At 59.1% G+C, this 25,525-nt stretch overlaps 1 protein-coding gene across 2 annotated transcripts in view; it reads left to right on the forward strand.

The window, feature by feature from the left end:
- Nucleotides 1–23,281, forward strand: part of PEMT (phosphatidylethanolamine N-methyltransferase) — an 85,844-nt gene extending 62,563 nt beyond the window's left edge. The window contains exons 3-7 of one of the 2 annotated variants that reach the window (XM_050763477.1): nt 5,867–5,982; nt 15,947–16,092; nt 19,027–19,138; nt 22,551–22,625; nt 22,997–23,281. In XM_050763477.1, coding sequence (XP_050619434.1) covers nt 5,867–5,982; nt 15,947–16,092; nt 19,027–19,138; nt 22,551–22,625; nt 22,997–23,054 — 507 coding nt within the window. In that variant the 3' untranslated portion in view covers nt 23,055–23,281. Of the gene's footprint in view, nt 1–5,866; nt 5,983–15,946; nt 16,093–19,026; nt 19,139–21,669; nt 21,701–22,550; nt 22,626–22,996 lie in introns of those variants that run through there. The other variant, XM_050763478.1, reaches the window with a different exon arrangement.
- The last annotated feature ends 2,244 nt before the right edge of the window (nt 23,282–25,525 follow it).

Genomic DNA, 25,525 nt, shown 5'->3' on the forward strand with positions numbered 1-25,525 from the left:
CACTGCAGCTGGGTGTTAGGCGGATTTAGCCAGGGAAGGACGAGGTGGGAGAGAAGGAGCTTCTGAGAGTCAGTCAAGGGCTGGCCGCAGAGGGAGAGGCCTGGCAGCTGGCGAGCCCAGTGTGGCACAGTTCTGTCTGCCTGTCCTCTCCTTAGGGACACTGCTTCACAACAGACTTTCCTCATCAGCTTTGCTGGGGCCCATCAGGCCAATAGCTCGGTCTTATGCCTTTTGACTCTCACCCTTCTGCACACTCCAAAACAAAACAAACAGCAGCACGGCCATGCGCCCACACGCCGTGGTGTAGACATCGCTCCAGGCATTTCATGGGCAGGAATTCGCTTAATCCGCACAGCAACTCTTTGACGCAGTAGAGAGTATTATTAGCTCCATTTTACAGATCAGGAAACAGGCAGAGAGAGGGGAAATAACCTGCCAAAACTGCAAGTAGAGGAGCCGGTGTTTGAGCCCAGAACCCGGCACTGGGAACCGTCAGCTGCCCTGCTGGGCACTGGGGTGGACACTCGCCCATCAGTCCTTCAATGAGTGTGAAGGAGCCATGTCTCACTTCAAAGCGGGATTAAAAAAATCTACAGGCCAGGAGCTGTGGCTCACACCTGTAATCCCAGCACTTTGGGAGGCAGAGGCAGACGGCTCACAAAGTCAGGAGATGGAGACCATCCTGGCTAACATGGTGAAACCCTGCCTCTACCAAAAATACAAAAAAAAAAAAAATTAGCCAGGCGTGGTGGCGGGCGCCTATAGTCCCAATTACTCAGGAGGCTGAGATAGGAGACTGGCGTGAACCTAGGAGGCGGAGCTTGCAGTGAGCCGAGTTTGCGCCACTGCATTCCAGCCTGGGTGACAGAGCGAGACTCCGTCTCAGAAACAAAAACAAAACCAGAAAAAACTCTACCCTCGCTGAGCATGGTGGCTTATGCCTGTAATCCCAGCACTTTGAGAGGCCGAGGCGGGCGGATCGCCTGAGGTCGGGAGTTTGAGACCAGCCTGACCAACATGGAGAAAACCCGTCTCTACTAAAGATACAAAATTAGCCAGGCATGGTGGCGCATGCCTGTAATCCCAGCTACTTGGGAGGCTGAGGCAGGAGAATCGCTTGAACCCGGTATGTGGAGGTTGTGGTGAGCCGAGATCGCACTCCAGCCTGGGCAACGAGAACAAAACTCCATCTGAAAACAAAAACAAAAATAAAAAACTCTGCTTTCTGCGGCCTCACTTCAAGGATGCGTAGGAAATTTGAGGCCAATGGGAAGTTTCTAGAAAAGGGTCTTGTCCCAGAAGGGGGTCCTGCTTCTTGGGCCCTCACTGCATAGCTGGACTGGTGCAGGCCCTGCAGGCTGGGAGGCTGTGCTCATTGCCAAGATTTGGGAAGCCTTGGCTTTTATGTGAAAAACGCTGAGTGTTTAATTGTTGATCCAAATATTTTAAACATGCTATGAGTTTCAGCAGGATACATCTAGTCTGCCAGTTACAACCTCTGAGTCCAAGGACACCAAGAATAGTGCCCTGGAAAGGGCAGGGAAGAAGCATGGTCCTGGCCTGGAGACGGAGGCCGGAGCTGCCACCTCAGGCCAGACAGGCACCACGGGCATGTGCATGGGCAGAGGTGGTTCCCATCTGAGTGGGACCCAGAAGGAAATCAGACCCAGTCCCTGCTCTGAGCCACGAATAGGGGGAGAGACGGGCACTCTCACAAGCCCTGGGCCACATGCCAGGGCCGGGAGTCTTTCATCCCTCACCTGCTCTGCCCCTCCCACCACGCTGGCTCGGGGATCAGGGTGGGGGGTACTGTCCATCCCGTTTTTCGTACTTTGCAGGTAACTCAGTTGAGGTAGCGGACAGCTGAGTGATTTGCCTATGAAGTGCTGTCGGCTTTGGCGAACGTCAAGGCCAGGATGGTGTCCCTGGGTCTCGACCCCATCCCTGTTTTCCTCCCACTCCACTTGCCTTGGACCTGTCTCTTCTGCCCTAGGGTAGAGGCTGTGGGTGAGATTTGCAAAAAAAGAAAAGAAAAGGAGCCGGCATTTGGGGAGGAGACCGGTGTGTTCCAGAGCTCAGCTGGGGACTCCTTGCCCGGGTGTGGGAGGGGCTGGGCTACTGAATGGAGCAAACACATACCCAGGGCCTGGTTGCATTAGGGTTCCAGGTCAACAGCACAGACTGTTTTAGGATTAAAAGCAGTCCCGTGGGACAGCTTGCCCCAAAACATGGTTTGCTTGCTTGTTTGTTTGTTGTTTGATACGGAGTCTCGCTCTGTCGCCCAGGCTGGAATGCAGTGGCGCGATCTCGGCTCACTGCAATCTCCGCCTCCAGGGTTCAAGCGGTTCTTCTGCCTCAGCCTCCCGAGTAGCTGAGACTACAGGTGCCTGCCACTGCACCCAGCTAATTTTTGTATTTTTAGTAGAGACGGGGTTTCACCACGTTGGCCCGGCTGGTCTCAAACTCCTGACCTCATGATCCTCCCACCTCGGCCTCCCAAAGTGCTGGGATTAACAGATGTGAGCCACTGCGCCCAGCCAGTTTATTGTTTATCTGAAGCTTACATTTACCTGGAGGGTCCTGGCAGCCCCGGGGAGAGGGAATTTGAGCCAGGGGCGTGAAGGGTTGGGCAAATGAATCCCCACTCTAGGATTCTGGAAACGTAGAAGACAGGCAAAAACCAGGAGCAGTGACAGCAGAGCGCCGGGCCACACTGCTGCCCACTAAGGGCTCACATGCATGGCCCTGGGAGGCGACTGCGTCCTGCACCCGCCTATTGTTGGATGAAATGAGCAGCTGGGCTCCCAGAGAGGGCACGGTGGTGCTGCCAGGCAGGGAAGGAAGTTCTGGGAGTCCTGCTGGCTGCTGGTTTATCGATCGCCTCGGAATAATAGCCCCATCGAATACCAGCCCGCCGGGAGGCAAGGCGTGGTTTCCTCTTTTTCTTTTCCACATGGGTTAGTCTTGCTTGATGCTTTTCTGTTGTCGTTAGATTGTTCTGAAAGCTCATTTAGCATTGGCCCTTTCCGAGGCTAAGGGACAGGTGTGGCCTGGCTCTGTTGGGGGAGGGGTGCTGTATGGGAGGCCGAGGATGGCAGAGAGAGCCCTTGAAGGGAAGGTTTTTGTTGTTTGTGCTTTTGTTTTTTGTGATGGAGTCTTGCTCTGTTGCCAGGCTGGAGTGCAGCGGCGCCATCTCGGCTCACTGCAACCTCCACCTCCCGGGTTCAAGCAATTCTTCTGCTTCAGCCACCCGAGTAGCTGGAACTATAGATGCATGCCACCATGCCCGGCTAATTTTTGTATTTTTAGTAGAGACAGGGTTTCACCGTATTAGCCAGGATGGTCTGGATCTCTTGACCTCGTGACCCACCTGCCTTGGCTTCCCAAAGTGCTGGGATTACAGGCGTGAGCACCACGCCCGGCCGGAAAGGTATTTCTTTATCGTTAGGGAAATGCAGACCAAAGCCACCTGATACCTACTCGGATGGCTACAAAATTTTTTTTTTTCTTTTCTTTTTTTTTTTTGAGACAGGGTCTTGCTCTGTCTTCAGGCTGGGGTACAGTGGTGTGCCATCTTGGCTTACTGCAGCCTCGACTCAGGCAATCTTCCGGCTAATTTAATTTTTTTTTTTTTTTTTTTGGAGAGACAGGGTCTCACTATGTCTCCCAGGCTGGTCTTGAGCTCCTGAGCTCACGCAATCCTCCTACCTCAGCCTCCCAAAGTGCTGGGATTATAGGCGTGAGCCACCATGCTCAGTGTCCTCCCCGCCGCCGAAGGCTATAATTTTTAAAAACGGAAAATAACTGGTGTTGGGGAGGATGTGGAGAAACTAGAATCTTCATGCGTTGCTGGTGGGGCTGGAAAATGGGGCAGCCACTGTGGCAAACAGTTTCGTAGCTCTTCAATAAATAGATTTACCATGTGACCCAGCAATTCCACTCCTAGGTGTACACCTGAGAGCAAGAAAACACACATCCACAAAACACTTGGGCACGATTGTTCCTAGCAAGTGCCTGAATGTTGCTTGGCTTTAGCTTTGGTCACTGTGAACAATGCTGCTAACGCAAAACCCAAGTGTCCATCAGCTGCTGAACTGGTGGACAAAATCTTTATATACTGGAGTTGTATTCAACCGTAAGAGGGAATGAAGTGCATTTATGCGCTGTGGCACGGACGAACCTTGAGAACATTACATAAAGTCAGAGCAGCCAGACACAAAAGACCGTGTAGCGTGCGATTCAGTTTATATGAAACGTCCAGAATAGGCGAATCCATAGAGACAGAAATCGGTGAGTGGTCGCCAGGGGCCGACAGAGGGGGGCTGAGGAGGGACTGCTGATGGGGTCGGGGTTTTTACTTGGGGTGATGAAATGTTCTGGACTTGAACCGTGGTGATGGTTGCACAGCTAAAAACCACTTTGAGTTTTATCTCAAAATTGAAACAAAACAAAACAAAGCAGGCTGTGGTCCTAGGCCCCGCAGCGCTCTCTGCAGGCTGCTTCTCTTCTGCCTCCACCCCCGACCCACACATTCCCAGCAAAGTCACCGCAGCCCCCTCCTCACCCCTGCAGCGCGCATTCCTTCCTCCTTTTGAGCTTCCCACAGAGTCAGCAGCGGCCACCTGCTGAGACCTGGCCTAGGGCCTGCTTACCTTCTGGGAGAATTGGCTGCAGTGCCAACAGCTGGTTGAGGGGAAGGCCCCGGAGCTACCTCCTTCACCTCTCCTTCCTGTAAACTTTGGCGTGCCCCCCACCCCACCATCCGCTGCTCCCTGGCCTGCCACTGCCAAGGAGCTCTGAGGACAGGGGCCAGGGCTGGCCGGAGGACTCACTAGGGAGCCACCTCCTGGGAGTCAGCGGCCTTGACGAAATCATTGCTAATCACTCTCCCACTGCAACTGCGGGGAAAGGCAGGTCCACTTGGGAAGTGGAGCAGGCAGCAGTCATCGCTGGGGCTGGGGTGGAGATAGGTGGCTGGGAGCAGGCCCCTAAGGCTCTTTCTGTGCACACACAGGTGCCTGTTCTGGGCCCACAGGCAACTTGCTCACGTACCTAGAGCCCAGCGCCTGACTCCAGGCTGCAGTGTTTGTCTTCTTGCATCCTCCTTGCCCCCTCCCCTTCTCTCCGTTCCTTCCTCAGAGTGCTGGGCCAGGCCCAGGGGATGACCAGCTCAGGACTGTGGAAACAGCGGAGAGGCAGGAAGAACTCCCTTCTCTCCACTGTTGGTGGCTAGATGTTGAGATTCCAGATGTGATTGGTTTGAAAAAAATAAAGTAAAAGGATTCTGAGGCTACAGGTCACTGTTTGAAAGTCTGTGCCTTGGGAAGAGCACTTGGGCAGAGGGAGGAGGCCGAGGGCTTTGCTCTGCTTTGCTTTGCGCCTGTGATGGACGCTTGGTGAGGCCCGCAGCGGGAATGTGGGCCTGTGCTCTGAAGGCCGCGTGCTCCTGCAGCCCTGGGCTCCTCTGGTAGTTCCGCTGGGGCCCTTTTAGAGTCTGTGGGAGGCACTCAGCAGCTCCCAGCTAGGGCCTGAGGTCAGACCCCGTGTGTCTGCCCAGGGACAGTCTTCTCAGCCAGACGTCTCTTTCTGCCTCTTGGTGGGCTCATGGCTGTGTCTGGTTGAAGGGTTGTTTCCAGAAGGACCTTGTTGTCGGTCCAGATGAACGGAACAAGTATGAAAATCCCTGTGGAACTGGCTCTAGGGCAGATAATGGGTGGCTGGGCTGCACGTGGTTGTTGCTCCTGTGTAATTATTCTTCTTCAAAAATAGGGGCTTTGGAGACTGGGAAACAGAGAGAGGCATGTTCACCCCCACCCTGGAGTCTCCCCAGCAAACATCTCGCTCTTGTTCTCTGCCCATGGTTTAGGTTGCACGATGGGAACACAAGACCCGCAAGCTGAGCAGGGCCTTCGGGTCCCCCTACCTGGCCTGCTACTCCCTGAGCGTCACCATCCTGCTCTTGAACTTCCTGCGCTCACACTGGTAAGCACAGCCCCCTCACTGGGGAGCCACAACCCCTGGGCTAGCGGGAGGGCTGCTACTGGTGGTACTTCATCCCTCACCATGCGGGAGCCTTGTGTCTGAGCACGCAGGGGTCAGCTCTCAGAGCCACCTGCCACAGTGAGCCACCCTACCCTTCCCAGTCGTTTAGACTCTGGCCAGCAGAGGAGCCCCAGTGACCTCAGGAATGGGGGTATGTGAATGGGGGACAGGGGACAATTCCTGGGTGGTCCCAAGGTCACATCCCAGCCTCTGCCATGCAGCCAATGCTGTTTTAGGAGGCTCCTCCAGGAAGCGCCCAGTCAGAAGGTAGATGCCAGGTTGGGAGCCCTCAGGGGTCAGGCCTGACCGTCTCATCAGTTTAGGCTTGAACCAGCATCAGAAAGCTGCTTTGAGGCCAGGTGCGATGGCTCACACCTGTAATCCTAGCACTTTGGGAGGCCAAGGTGGGTGGATCACCTGAGGTCAGGAGTTCAAGACCACGCTGGCCAACATGGTGAAACTTGGTCTCTACTAAAAATACAAAAATTAGCTGGGCATGGTGGTGCACGCCTGTAGTCCCAGCTACTTGGGAGGCTGAGGCAGGAGAATTGCTTGAACCTGAGAGGCGGAGGTTGCAGTGAGCCGAGATTGCACCACTGCACTCCAGCCTGGACGACAGAGCGAGACTCTGTCTCAAATTTTTTTAAAAAAAGAAAGCTTCTTTGCCCATCTCTGGACTTGGGACAGGCCCCTTCCTGCTGTCAAATGAAAAGGTCAGAGAAGAGGAACTGGAACTAGGTGATGAGGCCCAGCCCACTGCACTTGGAAGTGAATTTGTCTGCCCAGACACCAGGCTAGACAAGGCCCACCTGCGTGGACTGTGATGGCCGCAGGTGACCTGGGGATGCAGGCTGTGCAAGGCAAGCTGCCCCATCTCTGGGCCCTGGTCTCACCTCCCACAGTACCCTGAGAATCGTTGCACACGGCAGCTCATGGACTAAACATGGACCAAGTGGTGCTTCAAAAAATGAGAAACTGTCTGCACCAGAGAGAATCCCCATTTTTGACTTGTCGAGACAGACCAGAAGCTCTGTGTGTGCCTGGCCACACCCCACATGGAGCACTCACTGGGGCCGAGGCACAGCTGCCCCTTTGGATGGGGTGCGTGCAGCCTGGCTCTCCCCATGGCCCCATCTTCCTCGGACCAGCCTGGCCTGCAGGCACTGGGTGCGCACAGGAAGGGGCCTGCAGATGCTCCATGCCGGCACGTGCGGAGCCGGGGCAGGCCTGGCTGGTGGTCAGGCCCCTCACACACTCACCGAGGGTGGCCCAGGCCTTCCCCCTCTGTGGCCAGGTGCCCTTGCTGCCTTCCCATCCTTGTTGTGGGCTTGGCCACAGGAATGTGGCTGAGCAGCGTGGTCAGGGTCCTACTGAGGTCAGCCTTCTGCGCTGAACCCCTGGCTCCTGGCCTTTGCTTCTTGGCCCTTTGGGCCGGGGCTGCCGGTCGTCTCTAGGCCTGGGTGGGTATCCCAGGGTCTTGGTCCTCAGAGGGGTGGGTCCCCTGGCACCTGCCCTGGGTTGAATGATGTGAAGAGGCTTTCCCAGAGAGGGCTTTTCACCCCTCGGAGGGCAAGGGGTTTGGTCCAAGGCACTGCCTCGGGGCCTCGGGGTCTGCACAGCCTGCGTGCTCACAAGCGCCTAGGCTATCCGGCCCCGGGAACATTTTCACATTCGTAGCCTCTGGGTAGAGAAGAGTCCCATTGTGCAGATGGAGGAAGTGAGGCTTGTTAAGAAGCAATGGTTTGCCTGAGGTTTTACAGCTCAGGGAGCGCTGACCAGCGTCTGAGAACAGATCAGCAGTGACTTAGGGAGAAAAGATTCCATCCATGTAGGCCAGAGGAACCTGGCAGGCACCGGCACCACCCAGGCTGGGTTATGGGAGTGGGACATCAGGGTACGGGAGATGGGTCTCTTTCCTACCCCTGCTGCCTCTTGGGCCACCGGCAGAGTATCCCTCCTTACCCAGGGTGGGGCCCTGGCTTCATCGGCAGGACAGGCGGGGGTCTGTGCCTTCCAGCCCCCAGACACCCGCACTCCCAGTGGCCAGGAGGGAGTGGGCTAGTGCTGGCCGACTGAACACTTGGAGCTCGGAGCCCCCTACAGGAGCGGCAAGGCTGAGGACGGGTAGAGGGCTGCAGAGGGTTGAGACTCAGCCCAGGGCTGGCAGGCTGAGCTGTTCCACCACCCCTGTTCCCCAGAGCATGCTGGGACCACCATCAGGGCTGGCACAAAGCAGGAGGAGTGGGCTGGAGCCCACAGCGCTCACAGCTCCAGGGGCAGCTAGGCCAGGCCAGGTGACTGCCCAGAAACACCAGCCAGTGCTACAAGGCAGCTGCCTCGATCGAGCCCCTCCTGCCGACCCTGCCCCTGGGAGCTGCTCTGAGTCTGCTGACTTCTGACTTCCTGCCCAATCCCATCTTGTGCTAGAAACCCCAGAGGCAGCCGGGTGCGGTGGCTCAAGCCTGTAATCCCAGCACTTTGGGAGGCCGAGACGGGCGGATCACGAGGTCAGGAGATCGAGACCATCCCGGCTAACACGGTGAAACCCCGTCTCTACTAAAAAAAAAAATACAAAAAACTAGCCGGGTGAGGTGGCGGGTGCCTGTAGTCCCAGCCACTCCAGAGGCTGAGGCAAGAGAATGGCGTAAACCCGGGAGGCGGAGCTTGCAGTGAGCTGAGATCCGGCCACTGCACTCCAGCCCAGGTGACAGAGCAAGACTCCGTCTCAAAAAAAAAAAAAAAAAAAGAAAAAGAAACCCCAGAGGCTTCCTTGAGCGCTCCCCATCACCTCCCTGCTGGTGCAGCAGCACAGCCTGTGATCTACCTGACCCTGGAGGTCCGCCCCCGTCATCCACCCCTTTTCAAGGCAGAGAGTACAGGGCCCTGGCAGGGGTTAGCCTTCCTCCTCCAGGCCCCAGCCTAGTGCTGCGTGTACCTAGGAGACCAGGGGGACAGGCCCACTCACAGCCCCACTCCAGGCGTATAGACGGCAGCAAAGCACTGTCTGGTTTGTTCTTGGATCCCAGGCCCTGGGAGTCCTCCTGGGGTAGCTGGAGGAAGTCAGCTTCTTACAGATGGTGGCTCCCAGCTTTCCCTCCTCTCCAGACCTCTCATATCAGTGTTGGCCTCACCTGGCGTCTGCCTGGCCAACAGGGCCGTGACTTTCGGTTGGACTAGCCACTCCTGGATTTTGGGGAGGAGAGAAAGGATGTCCCAGGCTGCTGCAGGACTGCTTTTCTCCTGTCACCTTTTGGGTTGAAAGGCAGAGGCGTGCCATGGTCCTTACTCTCTCCCCCACTGTCCTTCCCCTCCAGGCCCCTGCCTACACCCTGTCCTGCCGTGCCCCTGCTGCACGCACTGCTGACCCATCCTTCCTGCCCACACCTGCCAGTGAGGCACGCAGGTGGTAGGTGCTGGGGCTGGACCGGGCTCTGGGGCCAGGCTCTGACAGGACCCTCAGGACCAGCTCCTGCACTCCCACACCCCCACACCCTTTCCCATGCATGCATCGCTTCAGTGGCTGCCTAGAGATGGGTATTCTTTTTTGTGCAGTAGAATAGACATAACATAAAATTAGCCGCTTGAACCATTTTAAGCTTTACAGTTCAGTGACATTTAGCAGCTTCCCGATGTCGTGCAGTCCTTCCTCCTGACTAGTTTTGGAGCTTTTTCTTTACCTTATACACCTGGAGCAGTCACCTCCCGCCCCCCAGCTCCTGGCAGCACTCATCTGCTTTCTGTCCTCATGGGTGTGCCTGTTCTGGGCCTTTGGGGTGTGGCATCCTTTCTCCATGGGAGATGGCAAGCTTCGTGGGTCCAGGCTGTGCTCGAAAGCCTCTGTACCCAGCAGAAGTCGGGTGGTGGGTGGAGAACACAGGCATGTGCTTGAGCCAAGCCTGGATCATGGCCGGTGGGTCCGAGAGGCCACCAGCAGCTGACCTGCCAGCAGGTCCCAGGGGAGAGCAGGCCACTGTGTTAGCAGGTCCGCACCAGCGGTGCATCCAGAGGTGGTCAGGGGAGGCCTGGGGCAGGATGAGCCACTGCGATCTGGAAGCAGATGTGCTCCATGCAGTCCCGAGGGGGCCATTAGCACAGACCTGTTTGCTCTGGTTGTGGACTGTGGATGGGGAGGAAGGCTGATGGACTCCAGGGCACTTGTTGAAGTTCCTTGCCTGAGCTGCCCGCTGCACAGCTGAACTTGGCCAGCCTTGGCTGGAGCGCTACCCTCTGATGAGCCACAGGGCTGGTCTCGAGAAAGCCCATGGGGGCGGGCGAGGAGTGGATGGCCAGGCAGGGCCTGACTGGGCTTCACAGGACTGGGCTGCAGCCCTTCCTCCCTCCTGGCGGTGGGAGGAGACAGCCAAGCTTGTTAGAGCATCAACGAGCTCCTGGTGTCGTTCACCAGTCACAGGATGGAACTGTATTCCAGTGTACATCAGAATTGCCTGGAGTCTCCCAGGGCTCCCTCTGGGTCTTCTGAGGGGAGAAGCTCCTGTGTGCTCTGGTGTGGCGGGCACAGCCGGGCTGAGAAGCTGCATCCTGGCCTCAGAGTGTGGCTGTCAATCAGGAATCTTCCTCGACCTGGAGGTGCTCCCAGGCTGGGCAAGGAGGCAACTGGAGGGGCAGGGTGATCTCTGGAAGGTGGTCTGGGTGGGTGGGGTGCAGGCAGAGCCCTGGCTGAAGAAGTGTGGTGACCAAGGCCTGGAGGAGTGAGCTGGCTCTTCAGATGGCTGGGTGGGGCCCGTGAGTCCCGGGAGAGGGCGGCCCCCACTCAGGCTGGGCAGCAGGGGCAGGGCAGGTGGGGACACACCTCAGCATTCTGTATACTAGAGTCCATGGGGCAGGCGCAACCCTGTGGGACACCAGAGTCACCCTAGAGCCCTTCTCCCCCAGGGAAGTCTATTTTCAAAAACTCCCTGATGATTCTGAGGCCAGGCCCTTGGGGACTATGGCCCTGGAGGAGGCTGGCACACGTGGCCCTCTGTCCCAGTGACCACATGTCCTGGTCACTGCTGCATGCATCCCAGTGCCTGGCTAGACCTGCTCCAGGATGTGGTCAGGACAGGCCAGGGGTCTAGTGGGTGCATGAAGGAGGGAGGGCATGGAGCCAACGGGACAGTTTGCTTCCGATGGAGTGATGGAGGGCTGGGCGTGTGCAGCGTTCCACGGCAGAAAAGAGCGACTCCTGCCATCTTGGCAGAACAGGCCAGAATTTTTAAAGAGTCTGTGCACTGGGAAGCCAAGTGTATTAGTTTCCTTTTGCTGTGTAGCAAATTCCCACAAACTTAGCGGCTTAAACCACACAAACATACTATGTGACAGTTTCTGTGGCCAGGAGGCTGGATGGGTGGTGGGGTCTTTGCTCGGGGATTCCCCAGGCTGGAATCAAGGTGCCTGCTGGGTGTGAGCTCACCCAAGGCAGGGTCCTTCACGCTTTCGGGTTGCTGGCAGGACTCGGGTCCTTGAGGCCCAGCTCCTGGTGGCCTCCCCGCAGCACAGAAGGCAGCTCTGCGGCTTTGGCTTTGGGTCTCTCTGGCTTCTAGACCCTTTCGGAAAGGCCTACCCAGGGTCACCTCCCTTTTGATTAACTCAAGGCCAACTGATCAGGACCTGAATTCTATTTGTGAAATCCCTTCACCAGAGTGATTCCCTCAGGGCAGGTGCCTGGAGTAGCCATTGGGCGGGATCCATGCAGGCAGCTGGAGAGTAAGGGGTGGGAGGGGCACTTAGGACAGGGAACCTGGGCACAAGGGGCCCCAGCTGCTGGGAAGGAAGGAGGGAAAGGGGCTGCGGTTCAGCAAGAGTGGGGCCCAGGCCCTGGTAGACCAGGCCAGGCCAGCACCTGAGGGGCTGCAGCTGGGAAGGAGGGAAGAGGCACCCTCCCCATCCCCAAAGCACACGCCACCAGGAAGTCTGGAAGGAGAGTGGGTGTCAGCCCAGGATTCCCGGGTGCTAGGGGTGCTGGGATACTGCTGCCTGTTGTCCTTGGCCTGCCCGTGAGGCTTGAGCCTGTCCCACTGTTTACAGGTCGTGAGGAGGCAGGAGAGCCGTCCTGCCCCTCCTGCTTTCTACCATCTGTTTCCGTGTTGGTAAAACAAGACAGACTCTCTCTCAGCTATTGATGGGTTTTGGAAACACTTTGGAAAGGTGACGTGTTATTCAAATGCTCAGAATTAGTGCAACGTCAAAGCCCGGAATTCAAGCCCCTTGATGGTTTCGGGGGTTGCATATTAGATGAACATTTTTTTTTGTTTGTTTTAGTAGTTACATGCTTATTTTAATATGTCTTGGAAAAGAAATGAGCCCATCAGAGGACTCATTTCATGGCTAGCGTCGTGTAGCTGAGACGGAGTGGAAAGAGCGAGTCACTCCAAGCCTGGGTGAAGGATGTGGAATACACGGCACTCAGGCCACACGTGGATGTGGATGACGTTGCAGAGACACCCCAGGATGATCAAAGTCAGAGAAGTGTTTCTGCTCGGCTGCAGACAGAAATGGGACAGGCCTGTCCTGGGTGGGGCCGTGTGCCTGTGGCCTGGTGTGTAGCCCAGGACTCCCAGCTGGGGGCAGGGTGGGGATACTGAGGGCAGCGATGCCCCCTCCCCACCTCCACCCCAGGGTTTCCGGGATTTTATGGGAGCAGAGTGCAGACAGCCTCAAATCACATTAATGACTGAAGGTTCCATCCAGGTCTTAAAAATAGAACCCAAGGCAAATGAATGCATCTCCGTTCCCCACCCCCAGTGCGGAAAACTTCCAAGGGAAATTGCGTCCTATTACCTCATTCTGTTAGGGAGCTTGTGGTCACAGAGCTACTCATCCATCCACTAATTTTCCCCGTGGAATGGACGGACTGTGCTTTCCTGGCTTAATGGAGGAGCTAGAACACTGTCGATTGCCTAATCGGGGCCGTGAGATTCCAGTAAACCTGGAATCTAGAATCAGAGTGTATTTGACTGGGTAAGGGGCCACTTGGTGAGAACGCCAGGGAGGAGCTCAGCCCAGTTCCTCTGCTGACTCTGAGCAAACGACCCACAGAGCACTGTGCCAGGAGCCAGCCCAGGCTGTCATCTCAGAGAAAGGAAAGGAAAGGCCCCAGGACTGGGGCCATAGGCGGGGGAGCAGCTGGAGGACTGGGGGTCAGGTCTGGGGCAGATCTGGGGCCTCTCCCACCCGCTCCCTGGTCCCAGATCTGCCTTCATCAGGAATCTGCTTCCAGACAGATCTGATTTTCCTACTGAGCCACGCCCCCAGGGAAGCTGGGCCCTGAACACGCTGGGCTTTGGGCTGGGCCGCACCAGAGGGAGGAAGTTCGCTTTCATCTGCTGCCTGCTTGTGTGATGCAGATGAATTCTGGCAGAGGAACCCTGAGCATGGGGTGTGGACCCAGGCCCTGGCTCGGGTCTCCGCAGGAAGGGGTAAGAGCGACAGGGTCTCCCTCCAGAGTGACCCTCCCGCGTCCTCAGGCCTGGCCTCCTCGCCCTCCCCCTATTGCAGCACGGGATGGGTCTCCCTGGTTCTGCATTTTCCACAGCAGGCAGAGTGCATTCCAACCCCTGCCGGGCCGAGGCCTGCACCTGGCGGGCTCCTTCAAGCCTTCCCTGCTCCATGCCCTGCCCCAGACTCTAAGGCACAGCTCCCTGCTGTTTCCGCTTTCTGGAATGCTCTCCTCTGTTCACCCCTCCCCACCCCCGTCTGTTTTCTAGTCCCCACTGCAGTGGCAGCCAAGGAGCCAGATGCTTGCAGGGGAGCCATGCTCCTGAGCAGGGCCAGCACCCTTCCTTTCCCTCCCACTCCACCATCTGCAGGCAGGAGAGTGGAGGGTGCCAGGCAGGGGAGAAGGTGTGCCTGGATCGTGGCACCACACTGGGTGTGCGTGTGGCCACCTTACTCCATGGCAGCCCGTGACCCTGAGCCAATCCCAGAGGCTCGGCCTGGAGCTGCAGAGTGACCCTGAGCCCCGGGCAGCAGCAGGATCAGGGCAGGGCACTGGTGGGTGGAGAGCTGAGGGTGTGGGCAGCATGACCGGCAGTGGGTTTGCCCTGACACCCGAATGCCGCTGTTTGACAGGTCGGTGTGCCCACCTCTGCCACCGGGTCCTGGTGGCTTTGTCCACAGGCCCTTTTCCCTTTTGCCCTGGCTCCTTCTCTGCTCTGGGGGATGGGAGGAGGAGGAAGGAGCAGCTGCTGCTTCTCTCCAGTCGATGAATAGGCACTAAATGTCCGTTCTGTGGCCCGGGCCAAGTGCCGGGGGGAACATGCAGGGAAGGAGGAGCAGCTTCTGTTCCCCAGGAGCTCCCAGTCCAGCTGGAGGAAGGAGTTCCAGGGAGGCATAAAGATATGCCTGTATGTCCTCAGCTCAGCATAAGGAGGGTCACAGCAATCTGAATTCACCAATGAATGGATGGGTGGATGAAGATGGGGGCTTCAATCTGCTTGAAAGAGCCTGGCAAAGACACCTCATGGTGGATGGATGGATGGTTGTGTGGGCAGACAGAGGCTACATTGATGGATGGAGGGATGGATAGATGGACAGATGGATGGATGTGTGGGTGCACAGAGGGTAGATTGATGGAGGAAGGATGGATGGGTGGGTGGGTGGATGGTGAGCTGGCCCTGCTGGGAGACGCCATCCAGACTGAGTGTAAAAGGCGCTGCCCTGCGTGAGGCAGCAGATCTCCATGTCTCTTCTGTGTTGTGATTATTGCGAGCATGGGAAGTGCATGTTTGGTCACACATATCTGTGCTCCCACACACAGCCTTTCCTGTGAGTGTGCCTCTCATCTAGCACCCAGGGCCCCCTTCCCACCAGCGCCCGCTCCCCTGTGGTGAGGCCCGGGTGCATCAGCACATACCTAGCCCCTGTGTCCTCCCTGCAGCAGGCCCTCAGTCCTCTGGAGCCAACTGGAGAACCTGAGCCTCTAGACCCACTGCTATCATAGTCACCCCCTTTTGGTCATGCCACTTCCTTTTTTTTTCTCTCTCTTTTCTTTTGAGACTGAATCTCGCTCTATTGGCCAGGCTGGAGTGCAGTGGTATGCAAACTCTGCCTCCCAGATTCAAGCGATTCTTGTGCCCCAGCCTCCCGAGTAGCTGGGATTCCAGGTGCCTACCACCACGCCCAGCTAATTTTTGTATTTTTGGTAGAGACAGGGTTTCACCATATTGGCCAGGCTAGTCTTGAACTCCTGACCTCAGGTGATCCACAGGTCTCGGCCTCCCAAAGTGCTGGAATTACAGGCATGAGCCACCGCACCCAGCCCCCACTACCTTTTAACAAGGCCTTCAGTGGTTTGGCCCCAGAGGGAGCCTGGTGGGGGAATTCAGGTGTGGAGGAGGACATAAAGGGCCCCCAAAGTGCCTTTAAATGCAAGTCAAGCCACCCAGGATGTGGCCAGACCTGCAGGGACTGTGGAAGTGGAATCCCCAGCACAGAGCACGCCCCAGGCCTCAGGGCACTGAGTCTGTTGGGGAATGGGACACCTGGGCCTGCCCTGCAACCTGGCACCTGCGTCTTTTCTGAGCCTCACTTTTCTCCATAGTATGAGTTGCTCATTGGACAGGATGAGAGTTTGCAAGCTGGTGGCCTTTGGGCTGAATCCAGCCTGCTCACCTGCAGGGTCTAAAGTGGTTTTCATGAATTGTCTATTTCTGGAAATTAGGACACTTCACATATGAGTCAGGACCTCTGGCTTCTCTTGAAAAAATTTAAATATCTGGCAGGCCTGGGCCCCTCCCTGTTGCTGTCACCCCCTCTCCCGGGTGGACCGGACCCCACCTGCTGCCTGCCTGACCTGGCAGCCCTGGGCTGGCTGCTCTCTGAGGTTCCCTGGGGAGAGGGCGAGAAGGTGAGGATGGCCTCCTTCTGGGCCATGACATCCTCCCTCTCCATCCCCTGCCCGCAGCTTCACGCAGGCCATGCTGAGCCAGCCTAAGATGGAGAGCCTGGACACCCCCGCGGCCTACAGCCTGGGCCTTGCGCTCCTGGGACTGGGCGTCGTGCTCGTGCTCTCCAGCTTCTTTGCACTGGGGTTCACTGGAACCTTCCTAGGTAAGACCCTGAGGGCTGGGGTGACCCTGAGCAGGCCCACTGGAGCCCTAGGGAGCAGCAAGGCCAGGTGGCTGCGGTCCTGCCGTCTATGACATCAGTGGGAGTGCTGGGGCCCTGCTCCATCAGGGCGTCTTCCCTCCAGGCCTGGCTTGTCCATGGTAGAACAGGAGGCTGGGCTCCAACAGCAACTCTTACCCCAGGGTGCTGAGCAGCTGCCTTCGTGGGGAGTGAAGACAGCTCCCGGCTGCTTCTCTCCAGCTAACGAAGATGCGCTCAACACCCGTTCTGGGACTCCCTGAGTCCAGCGCCACACCAGCTCCCTCTTGCAGAAGGCTCTCAGGCCCTATTGCACAGAAGCCCGAGGTGGTGGTGAGTCAGCCACCTCCCCGGCAGCTCCCGGCACGCGTGGCTCTCAGGCCAGGCAGGCTTGTGGTTGGTGCTGTGTTTGGCCGCAGGCAGGGCTAGCGTCGGTCTGGGGAGAGATGAGGGGTGGAGGCACCTTATCCCTTCTCCATTCCCCTCTGCCTGTGGCTGAGGTGCTTTCAGGCTGTGAGCCCAGTGCTGGCCTGGCCAGACGCCCACCAATGACCCTCATGATGGCAGCAACTTCCAGCTCCTTGCAAGCTGGGAAAGAAAAGCAGCCATGGGAAAGGCAGTAGGGGTGGGGGTGGGAGAGGAGATGGGGGCAGCGGTGGGGGACAAGAGGGGGCCTTCGAAACCTGGAAGGAGAGAAGAAGGCAGCCCCTGTCCAAGGGGAGCCCCTCCCAGTGAGCAGGGAGTTGGCCCAGCGGGGTGTTGCCCACTCTCCGTCATGGGTGGGAAGACCCACGTCTTCCTCCCCGCCAGCCGTGGCCAGTGCAGGAGCTTGGCAGGTCACTCGGCTTCAGTGGCCTCAGTGGCCTCCTGGGACCAACAGTGTCCTGAGGAGCTCCCAGGCCCGCCTGCCACCCCCATCCTTAGATGCTGGCTGCAGCTTCTTGGGCCCAGCCCCCAGGGCACCGTGGGCTGTCACAGGGCACTCCAAGTTCTCAAGGAGCCTGTGCTCGGCCGCAGGGGACATCCGAGGGAGGAAGTGGCATCTGTGGGTGCAGCATTCTGGATCGCCCATGACCAGGCCTCTCTGGGACTGTCGGGGGCACCCACAGGTGGTTCAGTGCTTCCTGCGCAGGCAGGAGCTGTAGGGAGTTTGGTCTAGGAAGGGGGGCAGCAGCCAGGAGCGTCTGCATCTGCCTGGTGGGGGCAGGTGTGGGCAGGTAGAAAGAGGAAAAGGCCTTGGTGCAAGGAGAGGGAGATTGAGGGCAGAGTGGTGGGCGGCTGGAGGCGGGGGAGCAGCTGGACTGGCCGCACAGGTGCTGTCGGTCGGGACAGGGCTGGAGGGTGAGCCGAGGCCTTGAAGGCCATGCAAGGGGTTGAGGCTCCATCCCCAGAGAGGTGGGAGCCACAGAGGGGGTCCCCGCAAGGAAGAGGTTGGACTGATGGAGCCGGGATCAGCGGTGGGGCTCAGGAGCTGTGGAGGGCCCTTCCAGGATGTGGGGGTGGTGAGAGCCACACGGGAGGGGCTCTGGGCTGTGCAGTCAGGTCCTGTGGGAGACCAGCGGCAGGGGCCCTCCAGCGGTTAGGGTGTGGGTGGATCTGGACAGGGAGGGCTGCAGGCAGCGTAGGGAGAGCCAGGATGGTGGGTGGAGCCCCTCGGCAGTGGAAGAACAAGCTGGGGGGCCCTGAACAGTCAGAGGGAGGGAAGGAGCCCACAAACACCAGTGGCCACAGACTCCTGGCGGCGCTGCCAGCAGACATGGCCTAGAAACGCCGAGGGCCAGCAGCGCGGGATGTAGACAAAGGTGGTCACTTCCCCCTGTGACTCAGCCCGAATTGGGTTTCTGTGCCATCTACCCACACCCTGCTGCCCCGCTTCCTGCTTCCTGGGAAGAAAGAACTTCCCAGTGGTCCTGGGCCCTGCCCTGTGTCCCCAGACGGTGACGCAGCTCCTGGACCCCTCCTGCCTATGCTGCCCATTGTCAGGCAGCTGCCCTACTTTCTACCTCGGATGAAGCTCCATCGTCCTCCTGGAGGAGACACAAATTAGGGGTTTCTGGGGACAGAAGGCTGGGAGGAACAAAGCCGCACCCTTTATGGAGCGGTTACTCTGTGTCCAGTGGGACCATCCTCTGTAGGCCTGGGACAGATCCTGTGACTATGACACCGGCCGCTGCTTACAGCTCAGAGCAGTCCTGCCGGGGGATGCCTTGTGGCCATGCGACTGACGGGTGCATGGCTGGCCTGTCTGGAACAGGCTGTCCAGTAGTCACCCTCTCTCCACTGGGTCTAGCTCCTGTGGGCAGCTGGGTGGGAAAACAATAATACCAGGGCTGACCTCCCAGAGCGACAGGAGGCGTGCCGTGGCCGGGCCCTGGTGCCAGGGCCATGCAGCCGGGGGCGTGGAGCAGAGCAGCCCTTAGCAACCAGCTGAGGCCCCCAGAGGGAGAGGAACTCACTAGAGTGAGGCGGAGCGGGAGGCAGGTCAGGAAGAGGAAGGGTCTGCATAAAGAGGCGCCATGAGCAGAGGGAGAAGGGCCTGAGGAGGAACTGAGCTCTCTGTACAGAGAGCAGGGAAAGGCATCGCAGGGGAGGGAACAGCGTGTGCGAGCCTGGAAGAAGAGGAAGGCCAGCGTGGCTGGGTCAGAGTGCACAAGAAAAGGAGCAGTGGGGCAGGGGCGGTGCTCAGCACCTCAGTCCTTGGGCCCCACGCCCTCTGCTGTCTGCGTGCCTGGTGGGTCCCTCTGACTCTGTCCATTGTTGAACCCCCTGGAGCCTCCTGGAGTGCAGGGCCCTGTCTCACCTGCAGGTCCCGCCACAGCCCGCTCTGGGGCCTTCCTCCGTGATGGTGTGGCCAGGGCTGATGAACAGCCGAGGGACCCTGCCTTGCCTCATCCACAGGTGATTACTTCGGGATCCTCAAGGAGGCGAGAGTGACCGTGTTCCCCTTCAACATCCTGGACAACCCCATGTACTGGGGAAGCACAGCCAACTACCTGGGCTGGGCCATCATGTGAGTACCAGGCTTGCTGCCCCTCTGCCCCGCTGGCCACCTCCCGGGGAGGAGCTGGTGCAGCTCAGGACGCGGGGGCCAGGGCCCCTGGAGAAAGAGAAAGGAAGAACGTGTCATTTGCGGGGGCCTAGGGCGCCCTGGTTCTCCCTTTCTCAGAAGCATCTTATCTATAGTAACAGAAAGCACATCCCAGAACAGGGTGGCCAGCTTCTCCAAGAGGGCTGGAGTGTGGAGGTTCAAAGGCCGCAGGCAGGTCACAGCCGCTCAGCCCTGGTCCTGCCGCGCAAAACAGCTGCGGACGCAGGAAAACGGATGCGCGTGTTCGGCGCCAGCACAGCTCCACTTACAGACATTGAAGCCTAAATTTCAGATCATTTTCACGTGTCATGAAACATTCTTTTGATCCTTTTGCTTTTAACTATTTAAAAATTTAACAGGTGTTCTTGGCCTGTAGGCTGTAGTTTGCAGACCCCTGTGCTGGGACATCAGGGCTGGGACCACCCGAGCCATCTTCCCTGCAGGAGGGGGCAGCCAGAGCCACCAGGGCCCACCTCACCCGCAGCTGACAGAACTGCCTGTGCCCCCATAGCCTCTGCCCATGTGGCAGGCACCCCTTCCCACAGAGGGGACCCCGTGCCATGAGGGAAGCCTGGAAGTGCTGTCGGCCTCAGCCAGGTACAGGCACTGACAAGGTGTGGGGACGTGCTCCCGCAGGGGGGTCAGAGGGCCTGCAGTCAAGGATGGCACAGCGGGAGCTGCCCTGGGCTTCACACCCATCCCCCACCCTGGCAGTTCTAGTTTAGCCATTTTCTTGCATAGAAGGTTTTTTTTGGCAGACACTGTTCCACTGCTTTTGTTTAACGCTTGAAAACCACCGGCCTAGAATTTACAGGTTCTCCCCAGGACCTGAGGGGCCAAAGGATCCCAAAGGAGTGAATTGTAAATGGTGAATGTCAAGAGCAAGGTGTTGCCTCCTGGCTCCCCGCCCTCAGCGGCTGGGACGGTAGCAGCTGGGGTTGGAGAGAGCAGAAGCTAGAAGAGGGGCTGTGGGTCTGGCTGGGACCCACCCCGCGTCCAGGCCAGGCAGTCCCCAGGGTCACCTCCCACCTGCCTTCTAGCCTGGGCCCTCTGCCCGGACTCAGACAGTGTGATCCTGAGGCCCAGACTATGTGCCCCCAGGCTCACCCGCCCATGGAGCACCCCCACTGGGTCTACAGGGTGAGCCCAGACTCAAACAATCGCCTCTACCCAGGTCGTCCCTGCAGGCTTAGGGTTCCCAACACACCTGGCCCCCTGTCTCCTCCGTGTGCACACACACATGCACGTATGCACACACACATGCACGTATGCACACACATGCACGTATGCACACACACATGCACGTATGCACACACATGCACGTATGCACACACATGCACGTATGCACACACGCATGTATGCACACACATGCACGTATGCACACACATGCACGTATGCACACACACATGCACGTATGCACACACACATGCACGTATGCACACACATGCACGTATGCACACACATGCACGTATGCACACACATGCACGTATGCACACACGCATGTATGCACACACATGCACGTATGCACACACACATGCACGTATGCACTTACACGCTGTTCCCTCACCTAGAACCCTCCCACTTATGCCCCTTGTCGGTCCTTCCAAACCCAACGTGAGGTGTCCCCTCCTGCAAGAATCCCTCCCTGACACCCCCACCTTCGGTGCCTCCCCAGTGGCTTAGTGTCCCCAGCAGTGCCTTGTGCCCTGGAGTGAGAGTCACCCTTGGGCTCGGGACACACAAGCCGCCTCCAGAGGACATCAGCCACGCGGTGTGCTGGGAGATGGCATCAATGGTCCAGGAGCTCATTAGAGATGAGCCATTACCTGGCCAGACGCTGACACAGCAGGGACCCCCGCAGGCCTCCCACAGCCCATCTGTCTTTCACCTGCCAGGGCCCCAGAGATGGGCCTTCCAGGTGTCTGAGCTCCCTGGCATGTAGGACCCCGGCAGGCCATGTGGCAGTGAGCCCGATGCCAGAGCACAGATGGCAGAGGCGGTGGCCTGACTGTGAGGGACAGGTGGGCCTCCTGCTTCATGTTGTGCAAGCGGGGGCTCCTGTCCCCCTCAGGTGCCCACAATGGGGTCGCTGCTGGATGCCAGCCCTGGGGCTGGAGCCTGGGCTTGGATCTTTGCTGTCCTTAAACTGCCCTGCCCCCTGCAGCTCCCAGACAGGCAGACCAGTGTGAGGTCCAGGGGTGGAAGGCAGTGGGCAGGGCAGAGGGTCCCCGCAGGGGCCACAGGTGCCCTCCAGCCCTCACCTTGATCCAGCCCTACCTGGGGTTCTTGTGATGGTTTGTCTGGGGAGGGGGCAACTTGGCACAGAGGCAGCCAAGGAGGGTGCAGCCCCTGGCCCAGGCCTGCCCATGCGCCCTCTGTGCCTGCCAGGCAACTCCTTTCCTCCCTCTTTCCCTCCCTCTCTCTCTCCCTCCCTCCCTCCTCCCCGGCAGCAGCCCAGCGCCTGCGGGAGCTGTGGGATCAGAGGTAACTATAGAAATAGATTGGGGGACAGCTTGACAGCAGCTATTTCTGGAAACCTGAGGCAGCTGCGCCCAGGCTCCTTGGTGCCGTCACTGACGAGCTGCCGCTGCTCACTGGTGTGGCGGGGTCAGGAGCTGGTCACCAGCAGAGAGCTCCTGGCGATGCTCCATCCAGCCTTGGGCCTGCTGCACACTCTGCCTTGGGCCTCCCATCCTCTGGGCCGGGGCAAGCAGGGGGTTCCTGGGTGTGGGGCTGCTGTCCCACCACCTGGGAGAGCCCAAGCTGGGCTCGATGTTGAGGGCTGGGTGGGGCAGCAGCTCCTAAGCCCCCTTCCCCACAGCCAGATCCTCCCAGGGCGTGGCTATGGGGCTGCACCTGTGGCTGGGGGCTGGGGGCTCAGGGTGGACCAAACTGGCTTTGGGGAACCCTGGACCCATTTCTAGAAAACAGCCTTTGTTCCTCAGAGCATGGTTTCTGGGGGACAGTGGAGCACTTTGCCCCAGAACCTCCTCCTGTGCGGGACGAACAGCCCTAGCCACTGGGACTCTTCTGCCTGGGGCTGCGTCTCCAGCTCTGGGCTGGGGGCTGGAGACCCGGAAAGAGTGAGCAGGCCCCACCCGGAGGGAACCCAGCCAGGACGGACAGGCAGACGATGATGATAAATGGATCAGGACCGAGAACATGGGGACCCCACTCAGGAAGGGGCAGTGCTGCCTGGGCTTGGTCGGCCCAAGTGGCCCCAGCGTCGGCCGGAAGACGCGGGTCACAGCAGGAAGGGCCAGCCTGGGCAGGAGGGCAGTGGCCCTGAGAGACCCTGGCTCCAGCCAGGCCTAACCTGCCTCTCTCCCTGCAGGCACGCCAGCCCCACGGGCCTGCTCCTGACAGTGCTGGTGGCCCTCACCTACATGGTGGCCCTCCTGTATGAAGAGTGAGTAGCGGCTGCGGCGGGTGGGGGCGTGGCTGCCCCGCTGGCCCTGTCTCTCCTTCTAGAACCTTTCTTTGTGGCCAGGGCAGGCTCAGGACAGGCTGCCATCAGCCAGGCCCACTCCAGGGCTCCCAGGTCAGAGCGGCCACAGCAGCTTACAGTGCGGCCTGCAGGACCCAGCAGGCAGCCGGCCCCTCTCCCCTCCCCCCTGCTCTCTGAAGGCTCCAAGTCAGTGCCACCCCCGCGGCGCTGGCGGATGAAGGGGATCCTGGTCCCACTGGGACACCCTCAGGCTGGTGGAGGCGGGGCTCTGGTGTGGGCAGTGGGTCACCCCCAGGACCTGCTGACTGAAGCCTCTCCCCGCTGCCCGGCAGGCCCTTCACCGCTGAGATCTACCGGCAGAAAGCCTCCGGGCCCCACAAGAGGAGCTGATTGAGCTGCAACAGCTTTGCTGAAGGCCTGGCCGGCCTCCTGGCCTGCCCCAAGTGCCAGGCCCTGCACAGGGTGAGAATGGTGCCTGCTGCTCAGGGCTCGCCCCCGGCGTGGGCTGCTCCAGTGCCTTGGAACCTGCTGCCTTGGGGACCCTGGACATGCCGACATGTGGCCATTGAGCTCCAACTCACACATTCCCATTCACCAATAAAGGCACCCTGACCCCAGCATCTACTCCAGCCTCTGTCTGTCTGCGTGGAGAAGGAGCAGGCCTCGGGCATGAGCATCAGGTCCAATAGCTCCCGGGCCAGGCTGGCCCCAGCCTTTCTCTCTCTGAAATCTCAGAGCTGGGAGGCGGGCACCTCTCTCCAGGCCTCCAAAGGAGGCACTTAAGAGGCATCAGGGGCTCACCTGGCCATGGCCATGGTTTCACCCCCAGGAGACTTGGTGTCTTGTGTCACCTGCTCCCACGCTCCCCCCCAGCACACCCAAGACAGCCCCTCTGCTGCCTTTTCCCTTGGAGGATCCAGCCCCGTGTCCGTCAGCGTGAGGGTGGAGAGGTGTGGTCACGTTGTCCTTGGCCACCCCAGTCTAGCTGGGCAGATGACACTGTCATTCCTAAATGAATGGCCTTGCGCTGACCAGCATCTGGACACACGCTGGGCGCCCTCTGTGTCTGTATGGGGCGGAGGTGGGCCCTGCAAGGGTAAGCCTCATCTGGGGGAAGCAGGACACAGTGACCAGGAGTGTAGGCTCAGGCATTGCCACTGGGGCTCCCAAGGTGGGCAGAGGGGACACCCTTCCCCCCTCGTCCTGGCACCCATGCCGCCACTTCCTGTTTCCATCCCAGTTCTGCTGCTGGTGGCAGGGTCACCCCTCAGTCCCCAGGACACCAGGCCCCCTGACTGGGGCAGGTCGGGGACTTCTAAGCTTGGTGGGCTTTGGGGTGATTCTCCTGGGGGTGCCAGAGGCCCTCAGTCCTTCAGCTTTGGTCAACATTATCCCTCAGGGTCTGTGAGCCCCGAAGGCCAGTCAGGGGCTCCCGGAGGCCGTGTGGGGATCAGGGTTCTGCAGGGAGAGGCCTCCACCTGTTCCAGCCCCTCTCCCCTTCCACCTGTGACCTCGGGCTGATCACTGCCCTCCTCCAGCTCCAGGGGTCCTCAGTCAAGCTCAGGGACAATGACCGAGGGCCAGCTTTCCCTTGACATTACTTTCACTCAGGGCTGCAAGGCCATGGCCTGAATGGACATTTACAAAGCGCCCTCAGTCCAGGATCTTCCTGCTCACACCGCCAAGATGGGCTCCCGGGCTGCATTCCTGAGCCCTCTAGGCAAGGCTGGCCTTCTCCTGGGAGGGCTGGAGGTGGGTGCAAGAAGACTCACCCCCCAGCACAGGAGTCCCCAGGCCAGAGCTGTCAGAAGCCACAGAGCTTGTGAGGAGTGAACCTGACCCTTTTATCACACAGCCTCTTGGCCCCCAGGGCACCACGGTGGAGGCAGGGCTGCCAGCCCTGAACTCCTCTTGCCCCAGCCCCAGCCCCCTCGCCCCTGGCCCTAGGCAGATTCCCCAACTTCCCACTCTGCATATGGAGGTACAGAGGATGATGGTGCCAGGGCTGCTGGGCAAGGCTGACCCTCACCTGTGTCTTCACAATCCCAGGTGTCCAGTTGACCAGGCCCCGCAGCCCAGGCAGGCGGCCCTCAGGGTCTGGGCCACAGGCCCTCCATCCCTCAACTGTGCCGGTTCCTTCTCTCTCTGGGCCTCCTTCCCTGTCTCCCCAGCCAGGATGCTCAGCCTGGGATCCGGGCCACGGACGGGAGGTGCCAGAAAGGCTCTGCTGAGCATTGTTCATGTTCCTGGGCAGTTCCCTGCTCCCCACCTCCACTCCCCGTCAGTCCCAGCCCCCGCTGGGGGCTTTATTTTTAGGTACCACTTACTCAGCACCCAGCTGTGTGTGCAGCCGGAGGAAGCCTGGTTCCCTGGCAACCGGCCTGGCTCAGCCCGGTAGGCCCCTCCCCTCAGGGATCCCACCTCCTGCCCACTCCCCACTCACCCCTGAGCTTCACCCTCACACCACCACCCCCCTGCCAAATGTAAATGTGGTCAGGACACCCCCTCAACCCCCGTTGCCCTCGGAAGTAAGTCTTGGCCCATTACCCCTGGGGCCCAGGACTTACTCTCTCCCTGTCCCACCGGGCCTGTCCCACCGTGGCCTCCTTCCCTCCATCTGGGCTCCTGCGATGACTTCAGGTCTCAGATCACCTCCGCTTATCCCTGTGTCTACCCTCGCCATTCCCTCCACCTGGACACCCCTCCCCTTACACTCATCCATCCGTCCGTCCGTCCGTCCATCCAACAATATTGAGTTAGTCCTTCTATGACGCGGGCAGAGGACTCACTCGGCTATGAGCATGGTTTTCATGCCCTGCCCTCAGGGGCACGCCACGCCTTGGGACAAGCCACTGCAGGAT

Source organism: Macaca thibetana, chromosome 16 (genome assembly GCF_024542745.1).
Source record: "Macaca thibetana thibetana isolate TM-01 chromosome 16, ASM2454274v1, whole genome shotgun sequence".
NCBI lineage: Eukaryota > Metazoa > Chordata > Mammalia > Primates > Cercopithecidae > Macaca > Macaca thibetana.